At 33.1% G+C, this 12,216-nt stretch overlaps 1 protein-coding gene across 1 annotated transcript; it reads right to left on the bottom strand.

The window, feature by feature from the left end:
* Positions 1-6,779: 6,779 nt before the first annotated feature.
* LOC120634321 (2-aminoethanethiol dioxygenase) lies at positions 6,780-9,189 on the bottom strand. The gene has a single exon (XM_039904825.1). It carries the CDS (start codon positions 9,164-9,166, stop codon positions 8,300-8,302), a length of 867 nt encoding a protein of 288 aa, XP_039760759.1. The 5' UTR covers positions 9,167-9,189; the 3' UTR covers positions 6,780-8,299.
* Between the last annotated feature and the right edge of the window lie 3,027 nt (positions 9,190-12,216).

The raw sequence follows: 12,216 nt of genomic DNA, 5'->3' as shown, positions 1-12,216 counted from the left end.
CTGGGCCTACCACCTGGGCCACCTAGATAACTAGAGTAACACACGTTGAGCCCCCCCCCCCCCAAACATATTATCGACGGCCGACTGGCGCAGTCGGCAGCGACCCTGATTTCTGAGTCCAAGGCCGTGGGTTCGATTCCCTCAACTGGAAGATGTTTGTGTGATGAACATAAATGTTTTTCAGTGTCTGGGTGTTTATCTGTATATTATAAGTATTTGTGTATATTATTCATAAAATATTCAACAGTCATCTTAGTACCCATAACACAAGCCACGTTTACTTTGGGGCTAGATGGCGATGTGTGTATTGACGTAGTATATTTATTAATTTATTTACTAGCGGACCCGCGCGATTTCGTCCGCGAATGAGCCGACTTAAAAAAATATTCTTATGTTGTCGCGGACTGTTTTATAGAACTTTAAAGAAACAACAATTCCGACAATTCCGATATACTTACTACATACTTCCGTCGTTTGGTGTAACTACCGTTCACGCATCGCACGCATCAGAATCTCTCAAAAAGGATATTTTTTGCAGGTTTTGCCTGATTGATCGATTTATCGCCCCCGAAACTCCCTGTATACAAAATTTCACGAAAATCGTTGGAGCCGATTCAGAGTTTCCAATTATATATATATATATATTATAAGAATTGCTCGTTTAAAGATATAAGATTTAAAATTCAAAGTTGACAAATGTAACTGTAAAGTTTCTTAGCCTGTCAAAAAATATAACTTAAATCTTACGCAAAGGGTGTTTTGTCGTAATTGAAATAACGTTTACTTTAATGTGAAAGCGGTATAGTAAACATTAAGTTATTATCTAGTCCAAATGAGATTAGAATTAAGTTATAAAGTTACAACGTTTCACTAGTCCATCTAAACTTATCTCACTTTTTTTTTTTTGTCAAGTCACAATAACGTATTTTATATTGAAAATAATTTAAATACTAACGGGTCATTTTCAATCTTCATTATTAGGTATAGAAAATTAATTCTTACAAAGAAAGTCATATTATTATCAAGACAATCTCTGGCCGTAGCTAGTTACCCCTACAGACAAAGACGTGCCGCTAAGCGATTCAGCGTACCGGTACGTGTCGTCGGTTAGCGGTATGGGTATATTATAATAATATAATCTATATAAAATAAAACATCAATAATATAAACAACAAGAAATTGACATTAATTAGTGATATTTGCATACAAATTACTGAACTCCTTAGTGGGGATGGGTATATGCTTTTATAACATGATACTGGAGGTAATATTAGTTTTATCTTTACGTAAGTTTAAACAATATATTTATAAATATTATTCAATCGTGGTTACTACACGATTGCTGAGTTTCTTAACGACAAGGCGGTTTTGAAGAGGCTCCGCTCCCATCTCTCAAAAGATTTTAAAATTCTAAAGATTGTTTAACTAGAATCTGCCTTCCGAACCGGTGGTAGAGTCACTACAAACATACATACTTGACGTTTTAAAAGTTCTTGTATTAGGCCTACTTGAAATAAATGAATTTGGAATTATGACTGCCATTCCCCTCACAGGTTAGCCCATTCCCATCTTAGACTGCATCATCACTTCCCAGCAGGTGAAATTGCAGTCTACGACTAACCCGGGCGAAACCAGGGGGAACAGCTAGTAAATGTAAATTTAGTGGCATCGTTTGTTGGCCGTCAGACTTTATCGATTTAAATATTTGTCACATCGTCCTAAAGGTATATATATATATATATATATATATATATATATATTTATATGTATATCATATATGATTTTACCTTTAAGCTCAACTTTAAAAAGATCAAAACGTCCTTTATATAAAATTATAAATTAAATATCTCTCGTGTTTAATATAGCTCTCTATGAAACAAAGAAATAAATAATAGACATATTTTATCTATAATACGTAAAATTTTAATTTTTTTTTTATTTATACTTATGAAAATTTATTGGTGTGTTAAAACATGTATGTAATTTTCTTTGTAATAGCTTTCAATCAAATTAAAAAAGTAAATAAATATTTAGATGTTCTATCAAAAACTAATCTTCTGATTTCGACCTAGCATTAAAACCTGAACGAATTTTGATATATTATTTTAATGATTCAAGTCATATCATATGATTTGATTATTCTTAAGCTTTTGTGATTAAATAATTCAATTAAAAAAAATAATAACTAAGTTAACAAAATTAAAATATTATATGTAGCTCAACCATATTAATATAATTTTTTTTTTTTTTTTTTTTTTTACTGACTTGTAAAATCGTTTATTCTTTAAAATTTAGGGCAAACGCAGTGTTTTCAATATCTGCAGCAAAACAGGTGAAGATACCAAACCTATTAAAAAATACATAACTATAACCTAAAATAAACTATTTAAAAACTAAATAAAATCTAAAACGTCCTCGAAACCACCGCAATATAATTTAAATTAATAATTTAAATTAATTTAATTTAAATTTTTTAATTAATATAATTTGTAAATATTTTATTAAATTTATTTTAACTATCGCATGTTTAATTTTTGGTATTCATACTTTATAGAAATTGAATTAATCAGTATAATATCAGCACTGCCTTATATTATTTTATAAACAAAATTTTAATGTATGGACCAATTAAAAAATTAAAAGGGTTGTTTTTAGTCATTTATAAATTTTAGTTTAGTTTAAATTTCTTTATATTTTTGTACACAAAAAGAGAATAAAATAATTGTAAAATTATCCAAAACTTCTATAACGCTTGATTTTTAGATGTAAAAACTAAAAATATTACTAAAATTGCTGTGTTCGTTTGTTTGTACTAAGAATAATGTTACATTGGTGCACTTCAAGTTCAAGATAAATAGTATTTTTTGTGCTTCGATTCGTGAACTGCCATTGTCTTTCTTTAAATATCTATTTTTGTAGTATCCACTTTATCCCAAAATTGCATATCTTAAAAAAATACTAATTCTTACAATACCTAACGAAATTATAAACTAAATTGTTACGAAATGTTAAGGTATTGTAAGAATTTAGTCTTTCATACATTTAAATAATAAATGTAGTTTGGCATGACCTAATAACAATTTATTTGACTCTAACTAAATTACATAATAATTTAGTTTCACTTAAGAACTAAATACAAAAAAAAAACTTAAACTACATAAATAGAGTGCTATGATTGGGACAGCTGATAAATGCATTTAAATATAATTTACATTTTTAATAATACAGTTTGTGTGATTTAAACGCCATTGATAAATGCGTAGTTCGATTCTTTTTAATTTATAAAAATTATAAACTTTTTTAGGGTTTCATAAATTACTAATTTAGCGTTCTTTTCCGGCGACATATTTTTTTACGTACGTACGCCTCTTTGTCGGCATATTTAACTTATTACGTAGTAACTGATTCCCTATTAAACTGAATCGTCACATAGCTTAAGATGCGTTCTTAGTCAAGCTTCTAATCGAATAAAAAATAACAAATCTCGCTGTAGATTTAGTTCACGTGACTTGAATGATTGATCGATGTGAATACTTCTTACATTTTGATAAACACAAATATTTTATAGTACACGTGCTAAAAGCACCTGATCAAAATCGCGATAGTTTGCCGTTTTACCGGTTTGTCACTTTTTATCACGCATTAGGTATTATTGCTAATCTCAGGAATGCGATAAAAAGAGTCTCCTATCTCCGTACTTATTTTTGGTTTGTTTCCTTGTTTAAACATATAATGCATATTCAAAATTTTTACTATAAAAATATTTATTAAACTTGTAAATTAACAGTAAAACTAACTTTTATTTATAATGATTAATATGGCGCAATAAACTCAGTGTAAAAATGCGTTAAAATACTTTCAGCCTGGGGGCTTTCTTTCATAGCTTAAACCTGTATTATTTTTCTACTAATTGTGCCCTGCGTTTTCACCCGGGTAAACTACGGGCCGCAGCGTACAGACATAATTTACAAACTTCCTCAATAAATCAGCTACCTAACGTAAAGATTTTTCGTATGTATTTTCAAATATACAAACCTTTTTCATATTTATTATATTAACAAACGACTGTGGTGGGCGAATATTACATCACATACCTACCTCGAAGGATGAAATAAAATCGCGTAATGCGCGACCAAGATACAGATAGGCAAAAATGAAAAAGAAACATACTTAGTTTTGGCTTCAGTTGAGTTAAGTGCCCTAAAAAAAATCATCATAATATCTTCATTGTACTACAGAATTAGACCCGTTTTATTATAAGATTAGTTTGTTGACGATCTTGTTTCGCTGCGTCACAAAGAATTGACATTTAAAAAAAATACTGCTTTAAACGATGGTAGTCAACTCCCAGATCCTTATGTTTAAACTTGTACGCTTAAAATCGTTGGCCGATATCTATACAGCGTACTTTGACTTTGCACAAACTGTGTCGGCCAAAGTTATTATTAAAGAGAGACAGGAACGTTATTGTCAGAAACATTATTCTCTCTCGTTTTAATTGTATCTTATGTCTGAGATAACGCATTAAAGATATCAGCCTAGTGCCCGTTTCACTAAATGCGTAAATAAGTCTTATTTAAGAAGATTCCTAGGCATACATCAACCGTTCACCAATAGTTATCACCTATGGGTTGGTGAAACTTTTTTTCTCTATAGACATCGCATAAATCATTAGGCATTCGATTTAGGTTTAGTGAAAACGGGCATAAGACATCGAATAAAAATAATATAAATTATAATTCAAAGACAGATTAGTAATTGGTAATGTCGCAGGTGCTGAAAAATTAAGCCTTATTCTCATAATGAGACAAATGTATTCTTATATTTTGGAAATTATATTTCGTATATATCTAAATTGTATTGTCATATCTAATTATGTTGTGCGTAATTGTTACAAATGTGTGTTCAAATCTTATTTTTATGCTGAATTATTATTATTAGAAATTATTATATTTCAATAAATCATTATTAATATTAGAGTGCATTTTTTTATTATTACTCAACTTTGTTAAGAACAAACCAAAACGGCATGACTGTCTTCAAGTTGCAAGAAAACCTGAAACTCGGGATAAGGGTCGAATTTTGTAGTAGTAGAACTTCTTTGTTGACAGAGCTCTTCCGGGGACGTTACTACTCCTGCCAGATACCAGCATTGTTGCAATGCTGTGTTCTGGCCTGAAGACCTGGCGTAATTGTTCTGCCACAGCCCCAATAGTTCTTACTATACTGGTACAAGAGTACAAAGTATTTTTAAGCTTTTAATTAATATTATTGGCAAAATCAGTCATTAAATAGAAGTAACTGAATACATAACAGTCTTATTATAGTCAAACATAACCGTTTTTAATGTTCTTGTACAAAAACTTTTTAAAAAATCTTTTTTTTTTTTTAATAAGGTTGGCACTCTTAACAGCTTGTTTTGCGATGCTTTAAGGCAGAACAGTTACGCCTCAAGTTGGGCTGCGAAGTGATGCTGTGTTGTTGTTGTACCATCAGGTGGAACATATACCTTGGCCAATCAGTTATTATTATTTAAAAAAAAGTGCAGGAACAAGAAGACATAAAGGAACTGGTTGTGGAAATGAAAATCGCGCATAATAACGAATCTTAATATTTTATTAACAAAAAAACCGCGAATACTATTTTTTTTGTAGAACGTCATTCAATTCTACTGACAATATAATATATCTTAAAGGTACAATTGACAGAACAAAATACTTTTGTCACTATGTTAATATAATTACATACTATATACATTAAAATATAATTCAAATAATCTATCGAACATGAGTGTAAACGTTTTTTTTTAAAAGAGATCAACTAATAAGTTTTTTTTTTTTTCCAATAGTAATTGTTCGTTGTATCGTTCTGCTATCTCACGTAGTTTGGTTCGATTGTATTAGTAGCCTTCAGGTATGTCGACTCAACATAGGCCCAACTCAAATTATCGCATTGGAATGTTTGCGGCATATGACCATGCTGTATTGTAATGTTCTGTGCACCAGCTGTCTAATAACTACTACTGGCAAAAAACTGAAAAGTTTGCTCTATATCAGAATATAAAGCTCATATTTCCATAGTATTATTGGAGTATTGTTTAACTTTGTATGAAAAAAACTTTTATCTGTGTATATTATTAAAATTTAAAAATCCTTAGATTTTATGATTTGCAAAATCCCGTCGCAAGAGTCGTAAAGACCATTCTAATGGTCCAAATGTCGTGAAATCTCAGGACAAATGATGAGATATGGTAACCGTAACTGCAACTAATTTTTTAACGTTTTTTAGTTTTTTTCTCAACATTTTTTCAGAATAATGTGTTACATCAGATTTACAATTTTTTTTTTTATATAAACATATATTTTAAAATATAGTGAAAAACAGTGTTTTTGCAGTTACATAAAGTGGGCGGCAATTACAGATTAACAAGCGACCTGTTTAAGCAGGTACATTGAACGTCTGGGTGCTGAAGGTATACAAAAGCTTGAGGCAAACTGTTCGTGAGATAGAATGACTATAGTTAGTCCAATCCATTAAAAAATATTTACAAAATGGAATGTAATCCTAATGTGATGGGAAAGATAAGTGAATTAATATTACATAGTAAATTAATTCCTTAAATTATTAAAGTTCTTTTAAATTAAGAACTTGTCACAAAATATTAAATTAATTTAATTAAGGTCATCAAGATACCTAGCATTCTTTAGAACATTTAAATGCCATCATCAATAAATGTATTTAAATTTTCATTGCATAAGTAAAGTTATATATAAAATTTATGTGCGCTCAATTTAAAATATTAAAAATCTTATAAGTATGTAAGTTTATATAAATTATTAAATTCTGCTGTTAGATAAGCGCGGTCAAGTAGCTACATTACTATTTTTAATTTTTTTGGTTCAAAAATTTATATTTACAAATAATTTACAAGTATTTTTATAAATCGTAATTTATTATTTTCCGATTAGCATTAAAGTACCTATTATAGTTAACAAATACAAAAGTTATTTTTCAGTCTGAAAACTAAACAATTTGTATTGATACTTATCTTATCATCTCATTAATATATAAAAGGCACAAAACCATTTGCACTAATGTTGTTTAACAGAGCAGAGATCACTCAAGTAAACTTACGAAGAGTTTTTACTTTGATGATGGTAAGTATAATTCATACTAAGCTGGTAGCTAAAATAGTTCTTACTAAGCTGGCACAAGTTTTTACCAATAGTTCTTGCTCTGCTGATATCTACAATAGCTTTTACATTGTTTGTAAAATAGCTTTACTATCTTGGTATCTATAACAGTTATAACTATGCTGGTAAAGTAGATCTTACTATGCTGGTATCCACAACAGTTTTAACTACACTAACTTTGTTGCTAACTTGCGCATAGGCTTTTGACCTGCATAGTGGGAACTCTATTATTGTCATGGTGACTTCTTCAAGTTTAAAACGCATGGCGATGGGATATTTCAAACACTTGAACGCACTTCAAACAAGTTATGAACAAAGATATATCATAGTATAAAGCTTTAATTATATTAAAGATTGCTTAAACAATAAAAAAGCTTGGATATGGTGAATTGCTATAACTTCGTAGCTAAATATTATTTAACTGTGAGATATTGATATCAAAAAAATAACAAAAAGCGTCTGTGATAGACCTACATAAATGAAGAATATTTAAATTTAAGAGTCAGAATGTTGGAAGAGCTGTGCCATGTTTTTTGAAAATTGAAAGAAGCCATCAGCAGTGTGTTAAAATGCTACAAAACAACATAAGACATTATGCCACATCTATTAATAAGACAGTAAAGTGCTGATAGCAATTAGGACTTCAGGTTCAATTTTGAACCCTGTTATGCAACACTAACTTATCTAAGTTAAGTGCATTTTAAGCAATTATATATCACTTGCTTTACCAGTCAAAGAATATAATGTGAACCTCTGCCTATTACCCTCTCTCTATCTAGGTAGCTAAACCAAACCCTAACACTACACAGTGAATATTTGTAGCCTATGATATCTTGCCATAAAAACACCAACATTGTTTTTGTATGGCTGTTTTAAAGAATGACATAATGTTAAATTAAGAAATTGTCATATTCAATTAAATAAAGATGTTCTCTTAACTTGAAAACAGAGTTTATTCTTTAACTACAAATAGACAGTATTCTATGCAGAGGGTTTCGATTGTGTGACACAATAGGACAAAAATAATGCAGTGTATTGCCTTAAGGCCCATCACCATGTGGTTCTTGACAATACTTTTAAAATTCCTATGTATTGTAACTATTCAGCTAAACCAGCAGGGGGCCTAAATAAGGTGCCTGATCACAAAAGAAACAAGCTGGTGCACATGTTTCTTGTAATTCTACTACATTAGAGCTAATTTCATTCGCCACATAATAATACCGACATCTCCTTGGCCCAATGCCCTCAATAAGTGTATCATAAGGGGGGGACAGTATATCGAAAAAGGCTGCGGGAACATCCAAAGCCTCTATTTCATGGTAGTTTGAATTAGTTGGTGTTAGAACACATGTCTGTGAACTGGCATTACATACATGGTCTTGAGTAACTTCGGCGAACAGTCTTCTCTGATTGTGAAAGCCCGCGAGACGTGCCGCTTCGTGCATTGCGTGCGCTGCGAAGTCATCAAAATCTACATCCTCTTTCAAGGGATATTCTGTAAAACTTCTTATTCTCACTTCACCTGATATCACTTTCAGAAGTCCGTACATGTGCGGATGATCGTGTAGTGGCATCTTGAACCCAGGTTTCAAAATAAATACACTCATGTTGACCAAACTGTTCTGGAAAACTTCGATGTATGTACAAGGCGCTTTATTTGGTTTTCTCCACGTCTGTGGGTCGCTCAGAATTTGATCGTAGCCCAAGTCGTCGGCTTTCAAATTGTCCATCAAACTTTTTAACTTGTATAAGTTGGTCGAAATTTCGTCTTTATAGTTTTGGTCGAAAGTATGCAACGCGTACCGGTACGTGGTGACGATTGGGGGGATATTGACAATTTCCATGGTCGATTTAGCTTCGTCATTACTATCCATAAGAAGTTTTCTTGCACTGGCACACAATAAATTTCTCCTGGTTAAAACTTTTGAAATTAATCGGCACGATAACAAAGCGAACCTGTCGGAAAATGTCATTTTTCGTATTTCCAATCCATTTAGATCCATTAATCTTTAGACGTCATTGTCAATGTCATTTCCATGCGTATGTTCGGATACACGTAATGTTATTTACTAACCAGTAATCAAATAATCACAATGAGAAGATGTAAGTAAATTTATATTAAAAGAATTACATTTATTATTCCATATTTAGAATATGAACACTCAAAATTAATATGCTTTAAACTTTTTAATACAGTTTTCCCCATTTCATTTTACAGAACGCCATCTAGAGAACTGAATGTTAATCAATATGTAGTGCTTAAGAATGGTAATAGATGTCACTAGAAAATTTACATTTTCCAGTGATTCTGCTAAAACTTATAGCGCTCTAAAAACTTTTTAGTATAGATGGCAAAAGAGTGGTACCAATTTAAATTTCACAAACAAATATAAATCTTTTATAAATTGGTTGCACATTATAAAACTGTTTCCCAATTATTTCTTTAGCAAACTATTGGATAGTCTGTAAACGGTGCTAAACGTCGCTTTCGATAAATTGATTGTCGAAAGTTAAGCAATTAGTACTTGTTTCAGTGTAAAACAGGTCTGTTCGTTTAGAAACTTCCAAGCATGAAAATTATTTACGCGCTGAGCTACAAGTGCCGCTATTTCTCCCCGAGAGTGAGAAATAACACCGACTACGCTTATTACGATTTCGCTTCTAAGCGCGTGGAGTCGTTAACGTGTATCGAAACAATTTAACGTCAAACTGAAACTGACCTTATAGAATTTAATTTATAGAATCTAATACCTACTGTAATCCTGTTTTTAATTTTAGAAGAAAGTTTGCTGTAGAAGTTTGGACGATTTTCAAGTTTTAATCAACCACTATTAAATCCATTTTACTCTGACGCTATAGAGTATTTATATTGATGTGATAGTGAATGTCGAATTACAGGAGAGAGCTCTCAGAATATGAAAGGTTTAAGCTGTAGTCCACCTATATGTCTACATCTATGTGCCCAATTGAATTAAAAAATATTTGGCTTTGAATAAGACCTGATTTCGTCAATAACTGAAAAATAAAAAAAAAACACAGAGCAAAAAAAAACAGACGTGAATAAGTAGTATGATAATAATAATTTCATTTATTTGCATTAAACATGAAAAAAATATATTCTTGAATTTCCTCTGGGGTGGTCCGGTGGGAGGCTTTGGCCATGGCTAGCTACCATCCTACTGACAAAGACGTGCGCCAAGCGATTCGGCATTCCATAATGATGTTGCGTAGAAACCGATTAGGGGTTAGGGGGTTAGGGGTTAGAGGGGTATGGTATGGTAACCGATGTGGGGGTGGTTTAATATTAATGCAATTAATACCACCAGGTGTGGTAGTCGAGGTCTAAATAGTAGTGAAAGAAAAAAAAGGAAATGGACATTTCTAAGCAATCACAGTTCGTAGTTTACGATAGTTTGTGAAACCGTTTTCTGCGTAATATAGTTCGCTTGTCGGCATGTCGGTCGGTCCATCTTAACAGTTCAACTGATCAATTTATCTGTGTTTAGAATCGTGTAAAACTTGTGTAGTTTATTGTGATACCAGCTAACTGGTGACTTAACCGAGATTCTATTGTTATATTTGTAACTCGAATTTATAATCGACTAGCTGTTTTCATCGTTTTCTGCGCAAAACTTCTGATATGTTATTTCTTTTACACATAATAGCAACGTATGTGAAACAAATTGAAAATTGACTGTAATAAGAATCAGTGTTTTTTTTAATTGATATAAATTTTCTTCTTTTAATTCCACTATAAGCTGCTGAAAAAAAGCTTGGGTGCGAATCGCTTTAGCTTCATAGCTTAATATAAATTTACTGGAAGATGGGGATAGCAAAAAAGTTTGTTGTGGGCTCTTCTTAGACCAGGGCTCATTTGGAACCCTCGTAGCTTTAGATTTAAGTTGGCGAACGAAGTTATCACTATCCCCTTACAATTATGTAAACAAATATGTATGAACGCTTCATAAGTGCCTGTGATAGGCCTACATGAATAAACAAATTTTGTTTGTTTTGATGATGCAATCTAAGATGGTTAACGGGCTAACCTGTTGGCAGTTATCTTAAACTTACTCGTATATCCCTAATTAGCTTCTACGCGACCGGAACGCTAAGTCGCTTAGCGGCACTTCTTTGTCGGTAGGGTGGTATCTAGCCACGACCTGCCAAACCAGCCCAGAACAAGTTCAGAAATCGTATATTACCAATGTACCACTGCCGAGGAATGAACACGGGGCCTCCCACTAAAAAATCACCGCCCTCACCGTTGCGCCAGGGAGGTCGTCAAATGCTTTAGAGCTGATGTACTTTTTGATGACTGTAGCAGTCTCCACATTACCGAACTAGATGGCGCCACAAAAATTGACCATAACAATTTCCAAAGATGAATGTTCGTACATCGGTCGCCAAGCACGATCACCCGCTCGGAGGAAGATATTCCTATCGTTACGGTCGAGCGTATCACCATAGCTCTCGTACAGTGGTGACCCCGACGTGATCATCGCAGCAGCACCGCGATTCATGCCTGACGCACACCTCACGTGATCATCGCAACACCGCGATTCATGCCTGACGCACACCCGACGATTTCATCACAGCGTCACAAAGCACGCCTCACGCTCTCAACGCTCTCAACGCACGCAACGCTCTCAACGCACTCAACGGAAGCTACGCTCTCAACGCACGCAACGCTCTAAACGCACTCAACGGAAGCTACTCTCTCAACGTAAGCAACGTTCTCAACGCAACACGCTCTCAACGCTCTTAACGATCTCAACGATCTCAACGCTCTCAACGCACGCAATGCTCTCAACACACGCAACGTACGCACACGATTGGTTAGACAGAGGCATACTACAGCAAGCCCATTGGCGTTTATGAATCCTGCAAGGCATAGGCGTCGCTACACGACCACTCAGCACGTCAACAGCAACGGTCGATTCTCGCAATGCTGTACACCTCAAGCAACACTGCTTCACTGGTACTTCCAGTCTCGGAGGGGAATACTGTAGCGGTCTCCACCTTA

The sequence above is a fragment of the Pararge aegeria genome, chromosome 23, assembly GCF_905163445.1.
Source record: "Pararge aegeria chromosome 23, ilParAegt1.1, whole genome shotgun sequence".
Taxonomy (NCBI): domain Eukaryota; kingdom Metazoa; phylum Arthropoda; class Insecta; order Lepidoptera; family Nymphalidae; genus Pararge; species Pararge aegeria.
This window is presented reverse-complemented; position numbering and strand designations above follow the sequence as displayed.

Coding starts and splice junctions, on each gene's coding strand:
- LOC120634321 (XM_039904825.1), bottom strand. CDS start 9,166: ATGACATTTTCCGACAGGTTCGCTTTGTTATCGTGCCGATTAATTTCA.